The 18,477-nt window shown below is 36.0% G+C and overlaps 3 protein-coding genes across 3 annotated transcripts; all 3 read left to right on the forward strand.

Annotated features, from left to right (window-relative positions):
• The first annotated feature begins 63 nt into the window (after positions 1–63).
• Positions 64–1,928, forward strand: LOC147763959 (uncharacterized). Its single transcript, XM_087001425.1, has 2 exons — positions 64–275; positions 972–1,928. The coding sequence occupies exons 1-2, from the start codon at positions 239–241 to the stop codon at positions 1,268–1,270; spliced, it is 336 nt and encodes a 111-aa protein (XP_086857551.1). The 5' UTR covers positions 64–238; the 3' UTR covers positions 1,271–1,928.
• A 1,978-nt stretch (positions 1,929–3,906) lies between these two features.
• On the forward strand, positions 3,907–7,032 carry LOC106168866 (organic cation transporter protein-like). Its single transcript, XM_087001415.1, has 7 exons — positions 3,907–3,945; positions 4,286–4,386; positions 4,571–4,705; positions 5,320–5,402; positions 5,859–5,979; positions 6,268–6,340; positions 6,665–7,032. The coding sequence occupies exons 2-7, from the start codon at positions 4,376–4,378 to the stop codon at positions 6,941–6,943; spliced, it is 702 nt and encodes a 233-aa protein (XP_086857541.1). The 5' UTR covers positions 3,907–3,945; positions 4,286–4,375; the 3' UTR covers positions 6,944–7,032.
• Positions 7,033–10,469: 3,437 nt separating this feature from the next.
• Positions 10,470–17,298, forward strand: LOC147763960 (organic cation transporter protein-like). The gene is made up of 11 exons (XM_087001367.1): positions 10,470–10,522; positions 11,099–11,373; positions 11,886–12,117; positions 12,256–12,448; positions 13,324–13,456; positions 13,819–13,919; positions 14,092–14,226; positions 14,630–14,712; positions 15,440–15,560; positions 16,006–16,078; positions 16,434–17,298. The coding sequence occupies exons 1-11, from the start codon at positions 10,486–10,488 to the stop codon at positions 16,722–16,724; spliced, it is 1,674 nt and encodes a 557-aa protein (XP_086857493.1). The 5' UTR covers positions 10,470–10,485; the 3' UTR covers positions 16,725–17,298.
• The last annotated feature ends 1,179 nt before the right edge of the window (positions 17,299–18,477 follow it).

Raw genomic sequence — 18,477 nt, forward strand, 5'->3', positions numbered from 1 at the left:
TACTTCAGATTGAATTGATGATTGTCTGAGGAAAAACGATGCAATCATGCATTAAAACGAGCATGTTGCGCATTTTGTATGCCTGAACACGCAAATCGGGTTCGTCCCCTTCTCGAGGACAACTGATATGCCAAGAATTCTGGATCACGATCACTGACGAAGTTTTTATCACTGACCACTGAAGTGCTCATGATCATTTCGCCATTCTCCTAGTTTGCTTCTTGCCACACACCACAACATGGCTGAAGGATTCGATCGCATCCTAAGCGATATTGGTGAGTAGTTATTTGTAACCAACGGTTAACATTCGTACAGCAACTGTAGTTATCAGGCATCGCTAGTAATGAAAAATGTACATATGTAGGCAATGTATTCTCTGCTATGACTGTAAAAAAAAAAAAAAAAAAGAAAAATTCAAGTATCGGAGGCACAACACATTATGTTGAAATTTTAAATGCACTCAAAGTAAGTAATGTGATGTTGTTATTGGAATGATTAATGCCTTTCCCTTTACACAAATATTTAACAAACAACAATCAAAACATTTTGTTAATAAGAAGTATTCTGCCTGGTTTGACAACCACTAGTCAATTAGGTACATGGTATAATTCCTTGCACCAGCCAAGCATTTTTGCAAAGTTTGAAGCGTCGTTTGACATTCTAAAGAATAACTGTGACAAATAACTGTAATAAATAACTGTAATTCAGTCATGGAAGCATCCATGTACCAAATATTGACCACTTAGTCTTCTATTAATACAGGTATATTGAAAACAAATGTTTTGAAATATATAATACGTAACTTCCGTCTCTGATACGTTCCGTCTCTTTATACGTTACGTGTCTCTCACTTTAATAAACAAATCTCGATTATGCAGTCAATAGAGTTTCCAGATGATTTATTTAAAAGAAATCTGAATAAGTAGGGTATGAATTCAAGGTGGCTAATGACAAGTGTTTTTTTTTTTCAGGTAAGATAGGGCCTAGACAAATCGCAATAGCTTTTATCATAAGATCCAGTGGAATGATGACTGCATGGACAATTCTTATACCTGTTTTCATTGGCGCCAAGCCTAACTGGGTGTGTCCATCCTACGTCAACGGCACGGGAACAAATGATTCAGAGTACGGTCTGACATCCTCTTGGTATACAGGCAACCGTAGCGTGGAGAATGCATGTACAGAAGATAACGAGATCTGTGCAGGAATAGAGTACACATCTGCGTTCACTACCGTAGTTACAGAGGTTAAGTACAGGCAAATCTTTTAACTCACCCAAATATTCATTTCTACCTGGGAATTAAAATGGTTAACTGCACGGGATCGCGTGATAATTTTAAAATTGCTTGACCTTTTCGTTGAATGTTCCAGCTTGCGTCACTCGTTGAAATACACTCTTATCATTAGGAATTTACCTTTTCACAAATAATACCCTGAAACAGACAATAGATCGGACTTAGTTGTTCTTTTCGTATTGGTTTTTTTTAATGTAAACTATAATGCTGTCACCTCAAAGATATCACACGCTTTTTGAGGTGTGAGACTATTACCCGCGTAAAATATTGCCTTGAAATTGCAAGTAATGCATGTAATCAGTTTTTGATTACGCTAAATGAAAAGTGTTCCAAAAAACGAAACGAACGAACAAACAAACAAACAAATAAACAAAAAATATTTATCTGTGAGGTATTTCTCGGTTTCGAATTCGTTCGAGTTATGGTAGGCAAGCAACATAAAATTGTCAGAGGCGCCAGTCTTTTATACTATAAACGATCATTTGAAGAAGGGGATATATTTGGAGTATAAGTGTTTTTAAGTGCTTATGACCAGTTTTGTGACATAGTATTGCTTGCATACTTGTAGTATGATAGAGATATAAGGATTGAAAAAAATCACTTTGAAATGAATGACACAAACTGGTTTGGAGAAATCCCATTTCTTTTCTTCTTTTTTAGTGGAATCTAATCTGCAGTTTGGAAAATGTCAGCTCCATAATTACAACCTTCCAAATGGCTGGTATCTTCTTCGGAGCCCTCTTGTTTGGTCACCTTTCGGATAAATTTGGAAGAAAAAAAGTGTGGTTTGCAATGCTTACTTTAAACTCAATAGTTGGTTTTTGTGGCGCGTTTGCACCAATGTGGGAAGTGTACGCCGCCATTCGCTTCGTGAACGGAATGTTTGCTGGAGGTAAGATTTTTTATCTAAAGGCAAGTAAATCTGTCCAAATAACTTGCTTTCTTTTTAAACAAATAGTATCAATTGATTGGGTTGTGTAATATTTCTTCATGTCCCACATTCTGCAAGTCTATTACAGGTTTGATGCTTGTCTCTTTTGTCTGGCCCATGGAGTTTGTAAACGTCAGATGGAGATTGTACGTCAAATCTTTCAGCCTTTGGTCCCCCGCCAGCTTACTGCTGCCACTGTTGGCATACTTCATCCGTGACTGGAAAACATTGCTGATGGTGACAACACCATTTCCAACGGTGTTTGTTTTGTTCTTATGGAAGTAGGTCAAATCTTTCCAAAAAAATACTTCATGTTGCTTACACGCCCCCTTTTTTTATCTTCGTTAACTGAAGTGGAAATCATCCGAGGTTGCTTCAAGGCAAACGAAGCTGTCGGTAAAACGTTACGTCATACATTGCACGAGGCTAGAAAGCGTGCGAGAATTCAAGTGAGGTAGTGTTAACCTTTCAGTTATTATGGTTGAGCTCTTCGCGCCGCGTATGACGTGTTAGACAGCAGTATGATTTGTCTTTGTCTTTTGGCCCCATTTTAAGTGCAGCAATGGATATACCTAAACGGGATGTCCTCGCTCGACACGGTCAATCAATTTACTCCAAAGCAGAAACCGAACTGGTATAGATTTGCTGAAATGGAGTCCAGTTGTATGTGTACCTACTTAACTGCAGGGCAGAAAGCACCAAATAATTCCTTTTTTCCATACTTAGAAATGCCTGCAAAACTGCATGAACAAAATAATTTGGTAAACATTTCCTATCCCCATGGAATGCAGACATATTGACATAACTCCAAATGGCACAAAAATATACTGTTAAAAAGCTTATTTTCTTACCGGCAGTGCTTGAATACGTGCACCACTGTTGTTTGTAAACAAACAATTGTACCGCTCATAGTCAGAGATCCCACACTGCACGACACATGTGCCTGGTCCTGAATAAAATAGGCAGCAATTTAAACACAAGCCTGCAAGTTGACACCAAAATTAACCATAGCAACATACAAGAAATGTCAGAAAAAAATTGGAAAAAAATCACTTATTTATCTCACAGCATTACATTGGTGGATTCTGCCCTGCATACCCATCAAGGTGAACTGGCCCAGACTGGATCGGTTGGGCATATACCGCTCGTCTGAGAAAAACAACCAGACATATCCGTGGATCAGCTTTTATTCACTGGAGCACGCACTCGATTGTATGCTATTGTTTCTAACCCCACTCTTCTTCAAATCCCGCGAAATCTTGGTTGGTTTTACGCGAGACACTGGGCTAATGTGGATGATTCCCATTCTCTGCAGCTCATTCCCCGACCGACAATGAATTATCTTGAGACTTGTCTACTTTTTTGTTAATCACAGAAGAAACAAAACATTTCTATTCCTCTAGACTATGTTTTTGAATTAACGATAGCCTTGCCATTAATCAACATGCCTTTATCATGATGGGGTTTCAAAAATATGTGACAAAAACCGTATAGCATCTTGTTGAGAATTTCATTTTTTGAAGATGTAATACAATATAACTTATTGCAATTTTATTAGAAAATGATTTTAAAATGTTTTCCATAGATTTATCCCAGAGAGTCCTCGCTGGCTGCTTATGCATGACAGAATTGAAGAAGCAGAAAAGGTTTTGAGCTCCATTGCAATAGAAAACAAAAAAAACGCCAATAAGTTCTGATGCACTGAGAAAATTTGTTGAGGTATTTGAAATATTAATTTGAATAATGTCAAGTTAAGTGCTTAAATAATTAGATCAATTCAGAAATTATCTAATAACTCCATGAACTCCATGGCTAAGTCAAGAAATGCATCGAAAATTTACCTGTTGGCATATTTTATTAACTTTGATACTGAATGTTTGAACATTATATAATACGTATAGAGCTTTGATTGCAGTCTATTACGTTAGCTGACAGACATTCGTATTTATCAGATTTATAAAAATTATCGAAAGTGATCGCATGCTGTTGAAGCTGAATAGCTTTTTTTTAGCATGATCTAATAACCATCTCTTGATTTAAATCTAAATTACTTCTGTAGGAAGAAAAAGCGAAAGCTGTAACTTTGAAACACTACGCCATCTGGGACTTGTTTAGGACACCGCAGCTAACAAAATATACATTGGTTCTCATGTTCAATTGGTGGGTTGCGTTTTATTTAATAAAAGTTGTGCTATTTGTTTTACTCGTGCTATTTGTTTTACTCGAGTAATGTACTAAAATAGTTGTCTCGTGTCAATTGTGATTTCTTTCTCATTGTAAAATGCCTTTAAAGTTTTTATTGTGAAAAATCCTAAGAATATATGGAACTTTTATTTGGTTATAGGTTCGTGTATTCTATGACATTTTATGGATTATCGCTCAACGTGAAGCAGTTGCCCGGAGACGTGTATGTCAACTTTGCTCTTTTGTCAGCGCTTGAGTTAGTGGCACTTGTTTCTGTTTTAATAACTGGCAACAGGTATGTGTTTTTTCTCTCTTTTAAAACCATGAATATTTCTAACAACGTGTAAAGATATGCACCGATGCTTGCTTGTCGCTATAGGCTAATGCACATCGTGATTTGGCAAATGGTTTTAAATGGGAGCTAAAATCTATTTGATTTCCGGACACCTGGGGACATGATTGAGATTTTGTTTACTTGTTTAGATGTGGATCGATGCCAGATAATACGTAGCCGCTTGTTGATAATTCTTTTTGTACCTGAAGGCAGGGTTGGGAGGTTGGTTTTTATTTTTATTGTTTTTTGCCGGATTTCGGTTGAAAACGCATCTCACAAACAAATAATAGATCACAATCACCATGATAAAATATTAAGCATCATTAACATATATCACCAAATACTGTTCGACGATTGGTGTGACGGGTATCACTCAGTTTAAGTTAATATTCTCAAGTATGCTTTTAGAGCAGATGCTGTTGATATGTAAAAGAAGTGTATAGGTTAAGCTTTAGCTTTAGCGTCGTTCATTATCAAACGACATTGGTGTATTTGTTTACAATAAATTTTGTAACATTCGGAGACCAATTTGAGGATACTATTATACTGAAGTAACTACGCTTTGTTTCGTGTAGGATTGGCCGCCGGTTGGTGATGTTCGTATCAATGCTGATCTGCGGGCTGGCTTTGTTCTCTGTTCTTTTCATTGGGTTAGCGGGTAGGTAAAAGGGAATGCACATTATGAGGGTTGATGTTCGTGACCACATTATGAAAAGAAGTGTGTTTAAAAGAAAGGTTCAAAATTAACCATTATAATTGTGCGGTGAAATAAAGAATTTCTGAGCACTATTAAACTTTTCATTCTCTCGACAAATGTATTACAATTTGTAGGTTGCAGGCAAGGAAAATGCTGGATTTTGTCTAATTTTGCCCGTTCCACTGGCTTTGCTTTAATTTTTTTTTTCGCCACTAATGAACATACATGTATTGTGAGCAAATATAAAGATATATCTCTTATAATAATAATAATAATAATAACAAAAAACTTAATATTACGTGGCGTATAGGCACACATGTATGAATAAGTTTTAAAAAGGCCCTTTACTCCTGTATTGGCTATGCGACTAAAAAGTTATTGAGGAACATCTGCTGTGTCTTTAATTAAACTTTTCAGGCAAAATCGATGAGCTTGGAACCCTAGTGACTGCCCTGGCTCTTATTGGCAAGTTAGGTGTGTCTGCAGCTTGGTCCATTGGGTATCTTTACACCGTGGAACTTTATCCAACTGTTGTCAGGTAATGATATTGACAGTGACTGCAAATTGGGCTGAAGAACATTCGGTTCCCATGGAAATTGTCAATTTTCATCAATACATATATTTTCATGCATTTTCTTACTTGAATTTTAGTGCTTTTCATCTTTCTTTTAATCTTGGTGTTTGTTCATTTCTCTTCTACTTTCATAATGTGATTCTCGCTATACATGTCAACCACCCAGCCTCGTTAGTTTTAATTAAAAAGAGTCTGTATCGGTTGATAAAATGGGGAAATGCAAATATTTCTGATACGTATTTTTCATTATAGGAGCATCGCCAGTGGGACTGCCTCTATGGCCGCCAGAATAGGAGGTGTGACTGCTCCACAATTTGGGCTCTTGGTAGGTGCTATTTTTCAGGTATTTAAAATGTTGTGATATTGCTTTGCCACAGTAGAGGCGAATTATTGGTCCCAATCTCTGCAAATTGGACAATGATCACACATCGTTAGGTTTAACCTGTTAATTTAAACTTTAAACTTTCCGACCATTGTATCTAACGAATTCATTGTTTTTAGATTTTTGATCCGGCATTATAAATCTCATGAGCATTATCATGTTTTAAGAAATGGTCGTCAAACGTTTCAGTTTGATACAAAATTGAATATTCTTTCTCGAAATATATTGTTATCGAGACCAATGTTAATTGATATGTTTCACCATCAGGGCACCATATCCGGACAACTACCCTTCACAATTTTTGGAACTTTTGCCCTGGCTGCTGCTTTTCTTGGTCTGCTTTTGCCTGAAACCAAAAAGCGACACCTGTCAGATGCTTTACCGGAATGTTCATTTTCTTGCTTCAACCCATCGACGGATGAACACTCCGTCGGCAACGAGGGGATATCAGAGGAAAAAGAACTTGGAAAAAGTAGAGAGACTTTGACGACGGAGATATCATTTGATGACAGCTCTCCCCCTCTAAAGGTTGTTGAAAAATCGTAATTTCTGTTGGCATTGCCAAGTTATGTGGGTAACAGAAACGAAGTTTAAGTATATATATATATATATATATATATATATATATATATATATATATATATACCGGTATATATATATATATATATATGTAGGTAGCTCAGAGCGACATATTTAAATGCTACAAATGTAGAAAGTCAGTCAAATATAATATTGAAAATATATTATTAATATGATTATTATTTTGTTAATAAATTTTACAGTCAATGACTCTGAAACTTCAAAGAGTGCAAATAAGAGTGTCAAACGGTACCATTAATGAAAAGAAATCAACAAGAAAATTTAGTTATCATTCTATTATCATGAGGTGATGGAAAATCGGGAATTGGTGAACTTACGTGCAGGTCAAACGTCACATTATTACATAGTTAAGCAATCACAGTATTTGGATTGATAGCTAATAATGGAGAGTTATGGAAAAATGAATAATAATAGATATTACATAAAATCGCGAAACACCGCACCATTACCAAATAAGGGGATGTTAATAGATTGAAGAAAAAATTTAAACGGAAAGTTGTGGAGTAACCAGAAAATCTGTGTGATGTATCATGATATTTAAATGTGACGTGATAAGCTAAAATGGAGAGTCTTGTGATTGTTGAGGATATATGAATAAAAGTTTTGTGCAAAAACCAACTTATCAATTTTATTCACCAATATTGTTTATCCCCTCAGCTAGGATAATTGAACCCGGCCTTCGGGGTCGGTCCATTATCCCAGCTTCGGGTCAATAAATTGTCGAGATGACCTAACCCACAGTCATTATGTTTTATTTTTTTTAATTTTCTGGTCTAAACCCTTCTGAAGTACGTTAAGGGTATTTTAACTCTTTATTGTCATCCAAATACCGGGGTTTTCCTGCATTTAATAATTCAATAATGCTTCTATCTTTGTGCTGCTTTAAAACAATGAAAAAGCCCTCGAAAATATAAAATTTCAGCGTTTATATTTTTTCGTTGCAATGTTTAAACATAGGCAACTCAAAACTTTAATCGTCAATTTAACACCTATTTTGAGGTGAGATAGCAATCGATATGGGTGTAACTTCATTCCGGAACGGAAGTTGGCATAGTTGACCACGAGTGTATGGGCTACAATCTCGTGCCGTCCTTTTGGTTAAATGTTTTAGTTATGGAGTTATGAACACCTAATAACATATTTTCATTAAAGGCATTATTTTGCTTAATCAATGATAAAATCTGAACTAAGACTTTCAAGAAAAATCACTGGAAAAGTTTTGGAGTATTAAATGGTGTCATTAAATTGACGTTAAAACGGTGTTCATGGATGCTCAGGTAAAGGTGAAACTTGAGAAACTGATTTTTCAATTTTTACCCCCAAATCGTAATTATGACGTCACCCGTAAGATGGCATATGTGAAAATGTTAATTAATTAATTAAGCCACTGAAGCAAATAAGGACCTTTTGTCAAAAGGTAACAATATCCTTAAGTGGTATATGTATAGACCTATGATTTCCCTTGGGCTGAGTCTGGGAGTAGGCAGCTCAGGATGAGGTTGGAGAATGGGATGGCATAGAGCTTTGTGATTGTTCATATGATAACGTCAAATGATATGTTATTTTCAAAAAAGTTTTATTGATCTCTAACAAGCCTTCAATCCAATATACGGAAGAAAGTTTTAGGGTTTTCTTTATATGTTTTCAATAAATTGTGTTTATTTTTTTAGACATTAACTTCATCTAAATTCTTTCAATTTTTTTATCATCACTCATTTATTAATTTGACATTGTAAACAACATATTAACTGCTTTTTAAGGATACTATATTATTATTGCTTCAGGTCCATTAAAGTACAAGTTCATACTTTGGAAATGCCAGAACGAGAAAAATGATAAAACAAAAAATTGCTTAAATTCAAGAAAAAATAATAATTCAGTCAACCTGGTTTTCCAATTTGAGATGTATGTCAATTGCATAGCAATCCTAAGAATCATTATTGTAGGTTATAATATAACAAGTAATACAATTTTCCTTATATAGCGTTTGTGGTGGCCGGCAGCGCACAAGAAAGGTATTTTCTCATTTTGATGTTTATTACTACATAAGCTTAACAGCATAATCACCATCGATTTTTAATTATCTGCTATACGTAACATGCACATTTGGAAAATGTAACTACCATTCGGCTTCACGCCCATAGGGGTTCTAAGTCCTACTTTGAAAACGCCTATATGTGACAAATGAAAATTTTACAAAACTGCATATCTTCCAGAAAAAGAATTCAATCAGATTGATTTTCTAGTTCAGTTTCTAGTGCATTTCAGTCCTATGCATCTTTTCTGTGAGTTTGAGAATCATGGTTCTCCTTTAACGGGCACTTTGGCGGCAGTACAAAAAATAGGGTTTAATTCCAATTTTGATGCAATATTACATAATGCTTAACAGCATAGTCACCACCGATAGGTCCATGGAAGTTCAAAGTAACACCTTGAAAGTGCCAATATGTGAAAAATGAACATTTCACAAAAATGCATAACTTCAAGAAAATAAATCTGCTTAGCCTTGTTTTCGAAATAGACCTCTATTTTCGAATATTGATCACTCCTGGAAGTTTAAAGACATAGTTTAACTTTTTTAACTTAATGTGTTACCGGTATTTTATATATGCTGAAAAAAAGGAAAAAACAACAACATATTTGTTGGAAAAATGGTCCGATCAAGCGGATTTTCGAACTTGACCTGCATCTCTTTTTAATTGATTATATCTGTAAGTTTGAAGATAATTGGCCCATCGATTTTTTCTTAAAACATGTTATCTGTATTGCTTATATGCTAATAAAGTCAATAAATAAATAAAGAAATAAATAAAATAACATTTAGGAAAATAGTCTGATCAAGCTTCGAAGTTGACTTGCATTTTATGAATATTAATCCGATCGGTAAGTTTGAAAACAAAGGGTTTAACGTTTTTCCACTTATCGTGTTATTACAGAAAGTGCACAGCGACGACTGCGACGGCGACGACAGACGCAGATGACGTGTCTGAACATACTGAATGAAAGAAAGGGTCTTGCAAAAAAAAATATATATAGTATCCTTCATGTCTCCCCAGAATGTGCATGTGCGTAAATAAGCTCTGGATATTGTTGTCGCCATAAAATGTCGTTTGACTACGCCAAACTTTTTTCCCACAATAGGCCGTTGACAATTGTTTATGTTCGAAAAATTGATTTTTAGCAATAACGTTCAGACTTAACTTTCTGATGCAATCTTATGTAATCATATTTTGTATATTTACTAACTTGAATACACAGATAGATTTTACTGCAGTTCTAACTGACACTTGGGCACGTTGAACCAATGCAACCATGCATGTTTGGGAAAAAACGCCAATGTTTCGCATTTTGTATGCCTCTTCTCGAAGACAACTGATGTTCCTAAAATGCTGCATCACGATCGTCACGCACACAGGTTTTATAACTGATCCCTGAATTGCTTATTTCTCCTCTTCTCTCCTAGTCTGTCGGTTGCGACACCTCACAAAATGGCTGAAGGATTCGATCGCATCCTAAACGATATTGGTAAGTAGTTATTTGCAACCAACGGTTAGTATTTGCACAGCAACTGTATTGAGTAGGCAAAGCATGCAATAACAACTTTAGTAGATAATGTGTTTGGTGCTACGACTGCGAGATGAGAAAAGTGTATGTAGTATTGGTGGCACAATCATAATTTATGTTGAAAATTTAAATGCTTACGCAAAATAGCTTTTGTGAAATCGTTCATTTATTGGAATAGGGATGATTTTTACTTTACACGAGTATTTTAATAACTAAAATAATTAAAATCAACCAACAGTCAATTAATAAGGCGTATATTTCCGCCTAGTTGGACAACCAATTACAAGCCAAGCATCTTCGCAAAGATTGATCCAGTGTGTGACACATTACTATACTTCAGTCATGGAATCATACTCAGATTTTTAAATACAAATATATCGAAAATTTTATCGATATGAATAATTGGTAACTTTCATCTTTATGTTTAAACGTTTAGTGTATGTCTAACACTTTAATCTAAAGGCCCGATTATGCATTTAATAGAATTTCCAGACAATAAATTGAAATAAGTAAGGTGGCCAATATATTATTATTCAGGTAAGATAGGACCTAGACAAATCGCAACAGCGTTTATTATAAGGTCCAGCTCATTCATGACTGCATGGACAATTCTTATACCTGTTTTCATTGGCGCCAAGCCTAACTGGGTGTGTCCATCCTACGTCAATGGCACGGGAACAAATGATTCAGAGTACGGTCTGACATCCTCTTGGTATACAGGCAACCGTAGCGTGGAGAATGCATGTACAGAAGATAACGAGATCTGTGCAGGAATAGAGTACACATCTGCGTTCACTTCCGTAGTTACAGAGGTAAAGTACAGGCAATTTTTTCAACTAACCCAAATATATTTTATTTCTCCTCGTTTACACAGTCGAGCATAAGTAAAGGATAAACGCGAGTATGATACTCGAAATTCGGTCATGGACGGCCGCTTTTATTTAAAGGTCCCTCCAGTAGAAGAAATGGTGTAAATTATGGCTTGGAAATTAGACTCCAGTATACCATAAATGGTCGCTTGAAGAAGGGGATATACTTGGGGTATTTGAGCATACCTATAGGTCTTTTTTAAGTGCTAATGATCATTTGTTGAAACTTGATGTTGCGTATAAAATATGGCACTGTCATAAGTGTTAGAATGGAAAAAAATACTTTAAGATAAATGATACAAACTCAGGTCTACCCAACCACCAGACACACACCTTGAAAACGGGTAGTGTGGTCCGATATACCGGTGAATTCAGGATCATTCGGTGCCAAGTCTGGTAGTTGGGTAGTAGGCCTGAAACTGTTTGGGTGAATCGACATTTCTTTCCCTTTTTAGTGGAATCTAATCTGCAGTTTGGAAAATGTCAGCACCATAATTACAACCTTACAAATGGCAGGAATTTTCTTCGGAGCCCTCTTGTTTGGTCACCTTTCGGATAAATTTGGAAGAAAAATAGTGTGGTTTACAGCGCTGACTCTAAACTCAATTGTTGGTTTTTGTGGCGCTTTTGCACCAGTGTGGGAAGTGTACGCCGCCATTCGCTTCGTGAACGGAATGTTTGCTGGAGGTAAGATTTTTTTTTAAATTAAGGGCCAGTCTACATGTTCATATACGAGTAGATTTCTTTCTTTCAACATTAATGTATTCAATTTATTGGGCTGTGTAGTTTTTTTTTCGGGTTACACAGTCTGATTGTCTATTACAGGTTTGATGCTTGTCTCTTTTGTCTGGCCCATGGAGTTTGTAAACGTCAGATGGAGACTGTACGTCAAATCTTTCAGCCTTTGGTCCCCCGCCAGCTTACTGCTGTCACTGTTGGCATACTTCATCCGTGACTGGAAAACATTGCTGATGGTGACAGCACCATTTCCAACGGTGTTTGTTTTGTTCTTATGGAAGTAGGTCTGACCTTACCTTATAGCTACTCAACTTTGTTTACACCCCGTAAACTGAAATGGAAATCATCCGAGGTTGCCTCAAGGCAAACGAGGCTGTCGGTTAAACGTTACGTCATACATTGCACAAGACTAGAAAGCGTTATGGCTGAGCTTTGGACGCCGGAAATGTCGTTTTAGCAAGCAGTGAAATTTGTGCTTGGACAATTTGTATTTGTTTTTAAGTACAAAAATGAGACACCTAGCTAAGCGGGGTCCCCTCGCTCGACACGGTCAAGCAACTCCATAGCAGAAATCGAACTTATGGAGATCTGCTGACAGGGAATACAGTACACGTACCTCCTAACGTAATTGCAGGGTACATGCAGGACATGTCAAGGTGATCTGGCCCAATATGGACCAGTTGGGCATACCGCTTGAAATGAAAATGGCCTAACAGTATTGAGAAAGCAACCTGGAAAACACACGCGTATACTTTCTATCAGCTTTTAATCGTTCCTGTGCCGCACTCGCGAAATCTTGGTTGATTTTACGCGAGATATTTGGCTAACTTGGATGATTCCCATTCTCTACAGCTCATTCCACGACCGATAATGAATTGTCTTGAGATTTCGCCACTTTTTTTTTATTAATCACAAAGAAACATACTTACCTTCCTGAGCCACCTGTTGTCTAATCTAAAAAACGATTTAGAAATTACGCAAGCCTCGCCACAATAAACATTCCCTCATGATGCTGGGATTTTAAAAAATGTGTGAAAATAATAAAAATGTATAACATGTTGTTGAGAATTTCATTATTTGAAAAGATATAATATTGTTACATTAAATATTGCGATGTTACTACGAAATTATTTTAAGATATTTACTTTTCCTTAGATTTATCCCAGAGAGTCCTCGCTGGTTGCTTATGCATGACAGAATTGAAGAAGCAGAAAAGATTTTGAGCTCCATTGCAATAGGTAACAATAAAACGCCACCTGGTTTTGATGCGCTGAGAAAATTTGTTGAGGTATATGAAGTACATGTATATTCTGCTTACTCAATTAGATTATTTCAGGAATTACCTTTTTAAAACCAAGGCTTAGTCAAATACCTTGAATTGATTATTTACTTGTTGGCAGATAATATCGACCTTAATAATTAATATTTGTAGGTATAACCCGCTTACATTCTATCACATAATACGTACATATCTTTACTTGCAAATCATTACGTTATCTGATACACTGTAGATGTTCATATGTTAACAGGCAAATCTGTAATGTTTAACGAAAGTCATCAGAATGGACTGCACGATGTTGGAACTGAATTACATGGCTTAATTTGATCTTGTAACCATCTATTGATTCTAAAGCTGAATTACTTCTGTAGGAGGAAAAAACGAAAGCTGTTACTTTGAAACACTACGCCATCTGGGACTTGTTTCGGACACCGCAGCTGGCAAAATACACTTTGGTTCTCATGTTTAACTGGTAGTTGCGTTTAACTTGTGCTTTTTGTTTTATTAGAATAATAGACAGAAGTATGTCAATTTGGATTGCTTTCTCGTTACTATAGGCCCTTAACAATTTTTTATTGTGTAAATAATAGCAGTGTATGGATCTTCCAAAAGATTAGTTATTAACCACTTTTATATGTCTATAGGTTCGTGTATTCTATGACATTTTATGGATTATCGCTTAATGTGAAGCTGTTGCCCGGAGATTTGTATGTCAACTTTGCTCTAATGTCAGCGATTACGTTAGTGGCAGCCCTTGCTGTTTTTTTGACCGCTAACCGGTAAGTCTATCTTCGTTTTTGTAAAGATAACGTGTAAAGATATACACCGATGCTTGTTTGTTGCTATAGGCTTATGCACACCGTGATTTGACAAATGCTTTTAAATGGGCGTTAAAATCTGTTTTGATATCCGAGCAACTGGGGTTGTGATTTAAAATTTGTTTACTTGTTATTGTGTCGATTGATGCCAAAAAATACGTAGACGTTCACACCAAAAATTGCCAATGAAATAATTCATTTACATTAATATATTCAAGTTTGCTTTTAGAGCAGTAGTGATGCTCTTAGTACTTAAAATTAATATACAAGTTTAGTTTATAATAATAATAAACAGCTCATATATATATTCGGTGCCCAATCTAAGGCTACTATTTACACTAGTAACTACGTGTATTTCGTTTAGGATTGGCCGCCGGATGGTGATGTTCACATCAATGCTGTTCTGCGGGCTGGCTTTGTTCTCTGTTCTTTTCATTGGGTTAGCGGGTAGGTTACATTTACATGTGTATTTTGAATGTTGTGATTGCTGACTACTTCGAGTAGATGTTTTAAAATTAACCATCCTAATTTTGCGGTGAAATTTAGAACTTACATTATAATATATGAAGCACCTTTAAGTCCCCATTCTCAGTTTTTTAGCGCTACCTCTTTTTACATAGACATCCATGATATATGCTGTGCCACTGATGGATCCAAGCACGAGAACAAAATATTAAAAATCGTTAACTAAGACAAAATTTATTATAATATGTAGGGTGCAAGGCTGGGGAATGCTGGATTTGTTTGATTTCGCTCGATATACTGTTTTGTTTTTGGGAGGAATTAAAAGGGAGAAATGGCTACCTCACAAATTAAGGAAAAGGTACATACCAGCTGTGGCCTCTCCAGGATCTGCAGTTCAAAATATTTTATTAAAGACGTTCAAAAATGAAGGATGAATCAACAAAGATAATTTGGAAGACTGTCAGAAAATATCTTTGGGTCCGCCCCTGATTTAACGTGGCGACTAACGTACATATTGTGAGCAAACCTATTGTAATAACAATTATTATCAGTGCAAAAAGTTTAGCAAAACTGCGTGCAGTAAGCACACATGTATGAGTAAATTCATAAAGAGGCCCTTTACGTCTATGCCTACTTTGCGTCTAAATAGGTTATTAAAGAATTTCTGCATTAAATTTCTGCATTAAATGTCATCAAATTTCCTTTTAAGGTAAAAATGATGAGCTTGGAACCCTAGTTACCGCCCTGGCTCTGATTGGCGAGTTAGGCGCGACTTCAGCTTGGTCCATTGGGTATCTTTACACTGTTGAACTCTATCCCACTGTTGTCAGGTTATCACATTTACAGTGACGATGTAACGAAACTAAGGTTCCGTGTTACGGAAAGTCCGCCCTCCATTTAATTATTATGGTTAGGGTTAACCTGACCTAAGGCGGTCAAAATCTAGGGCGAGGCTTACCTGTACGAATGACTCTCTATCACGGGGGACTTTCTGTCACGTTACAACGGCACACAGGGCTAAAGAACCCGATGTTCCCATGACAAGTATCAATTTTCATCAATATACATTTGAAACATGACTTTGCTTTTCTTTTATTACAGTGATTTTCATTTTCCTTTTAATTTTGGTGTTTTATCATTTCTCTTCTTTAATTTTGTGCTTCTTACGATGCATGTCAACCTTTCAACTTCAGTAGTTTTAATCAAAAAGAGTCTATGTTAGTAGTTAAAATGGGGGAATACGGTTATATTTTTAATGTACATTCTTCATTTTAGGAGTATCGCCAGTGGGACTGCCTCTATGGCCGCTAGAATAGGAGGTGTGACGGCTCCACAATTTGGGCTCTTGGTAGGTGCTATTTTCGATAACTGTGGATGGTGATATTGCTTTGACAGTGTTAAAGCGAATTATTGGTCCCAATCTCCATAAAATCACACTATAGCTAGGCTTTACTTGTCAATTTCAACTTTAAAATATCCATTTCAATCTATACGTTCTTTCAAATCATTGTATCTAATCAGTTGAATGTTTTCATATATTCCAATCCATCTATAGACATTATAAGTCTCACTGCATGATCATTGTCATGTTTAAAAAAGGTCGTTAGACGTTTTAGTTTAATACAAAATTGGATATTTTAGATGTCTTAGTAGATACATATTTGTTATCGAGGCCAGTGTTGATTGGTCTGTTTCACCAACAGGGGACCATATCAGGACACCTACCATTCACAATTTTTGGAAGTTTTGCCCTGGCTGCTGCTTTCCTTGGTCTACTTTTGCCTGAAACCAAAAAGCGACACCTGTCGGATGCTCTTCCGGAATGTTCATTTTCTTGTTTCAACCCATCGACGGATAAACAGTCTGTCGAGACCGAGGGGATATCAGAGGAAAAAGAACTTGGAAAAAGTAGAGAGACTTTGGCTACTGAGATCTCGTTTGATGGCAGCTCCCCATCACCAAACACGGTTTCTTGCAAAATTGAAAAATCGTAAACTGTGTCGGCTTGGGCAATAGTTATTTTGATAAAAGAAAACATATATATAGCCATAGAGGTGATGAAAACGTTAGTAAATTAATATATCGTGATAAATCTGTGCCGAGAGCCGAAGTGACTCTTTTCTTTTGCTATATGTACAAATTATGTTGCAGGCCCAATTCCAATTAAGTAATATATCGGTTCAATTTCGATTGAGATAAATGTATTGTTTACAACATAATTCAATTTGCTAACCACAGTTAAGCAGCCTGTTTGGGGTTCACGTGTTAATTAAGCTTACTGCTGGAGTGTGAAAAGTAGATTGTACGATGAAACTTGATTCAATGATTCAGTTGTTACAGGATGTTTCTTATAATACATTACTGTGGTGAAATAAAAAGAAATGCAAAGGAACTTGTAAAAAATTGCAAATTATTTTTAAAGGTAGAAAGACATAATGTTACTGCTATTAGAGAACCCGAATTTAAAGAAAAAATCGGTTGTATTAAGAAAAGAAAGATACTTTTTCTTTTGTGGTTTAATAAAAAAATTAAAAGAATTTTGCCACACAGAGATAATAAAGTTTAAAAGTAAAAAAAAAAAATGGCATTGCGTGTTTTCGATGTCCTACACTGTATAAAGGTATGGCAGGGAAAAGGCTATTCCATTTTTGCATTTTTGCAAGTGTAAAGGTGTTATGAATTCCAAGTGTACTGCATTTAAGTCCGTTAACTCCGTACTCCTTGCCATTATGTCGCGATATGAACGCTTAAACTGGAACTTTTTCCAATCAATGGAGCAGCTAAATTAATGCATCCTCTCTTGTGACCTTTAGCGTTAAATATACATGTAATTATAAACAATGCATAGGAAAGTGACTTTCACGATTTTTGCAATCAACAAAACAGCTGCATTTAGTTAATCAATTGTTGCATATATCAATTAACCGTTATCTTTACATTCCAAAAGAGTTATGCCATTAGCATCATATAGGTGAAGATGCTTTAGCAGTTCAGCTATACATGTATACTAAAATAACTATTGCCAGCATGTAAAATAATGCATGAGAAATTCGAAAACTAGTATATGTACTGGAAAGCAGAAATAAGTCCCCTAAGACTACAAAACCAAGAAGTCAATTCTGTCATCCCCAGAGTGGCTGCAACGTACGAGGCTTCGTCTTAGTTCAAGAAAAGACATCCAGTGTTTTTTTCCTGTTTTCCTTTGCAGCGCTTATCTTCCTCAAGATGAGTGTGTAATATACAGTGTTGATGAGATTGATGAGAATTTGCTATCTGTAGTGAGCATACAGTAGCAGGTGATAGACTAATCAGAATCAGAGCTGCCACTGCGTCTGATTCCAGCCTACAGCAGTTGATAAAAGTTAGGCAAGCTTGATAGCCCGAGAACAAAGTGAATGTTCCCACTGAAAAATATGGAAGATTGGCCATGAACTTGTTTAAACGGCATATTCCTCAGCCGATGCGACCAGAGGTGTCGCAGAACACCCAAACCCAATATAGAGGTGCATTTCACATGCTGAAGTGTCCAAAATGAAATTGAATGAATTCAAAGTTGTATTAAATTTGTATATGTGTATAAAATAAAAATCCACGACTGTCTCAATTTTAATTTAATTGTTAATTTTGCCCATGTCTTAACATTATATAAAGACCCCTAAATGGTAACGTACGTTCCGATAACGTAGCGTTCCGGGTGATTTCATTTTAATTTTTTTACCGCGTTCCGATATATATTTTGTAGGGATT

This window comes from Lingula anatina, chromosome 1 (genome assembly GCF_051362555.1).
Source record: "Lingula anatina isolate TDL-2025a chromosome 1, LinAna3.0, whole genome shotgun sequence".
Classification (NCBI taxonomy): domain Eukaryota; kingdom Metazoa; phylum Brachiopoda; class Lingulata; order Lingulida; family Lingulidae; genus Lingula; species Lingula anatina.

Coding starts and splice junctions, on each gene's coding strand:
- LOC106168866 (XM_087001415.1), top strand. Junction 4,706..5,319: donor GTTTTAATAACTGGCAACAG/GTATGTGTTTTT, acceptor TGTTTCGTGTAG/GATTGGCCGCCGGTTGGTGA. Junction 5,403..5,858: donor TCTTTTCATTGGGTTAGCGG/GTAGGTAAAAGG, acceptor TAAACTTTTCAG/GCAAAATCGATGAGCTTGGA.
- LOC147763959 (XM_087001425.1), top strand. CDS start 239: ATGGCTGAAGGATTCGATCGCATCCTAAGCGATATTG. Junction 276..971: donor TCGCATCCTAAGCGATATTG/GTGAGTAGTTAT, acceptor TTTTTTTTTCAG/GTAAGATAGGGCCTAGACAA.
- LOC147763960 (XM_087001367.1), top strand. CDS start 10,486: ATGGCTGAAGGATTCGATCGCATCCTAAACGATATTG. Junction 14,227..14,629: donor GTTTTTTTGACCGCTAACCG/GTAAGTCTATCT, acceptor TATTTCGTTTAG/GATTGGCCGCCGGATGGTGA. Junction 16,079..16,433: donor CTCCACAATTTGGGCTCTTG/GTAGGTGCTATT, acceptor TTTCACCAACAG/GGGACCATATCAGGACACCT.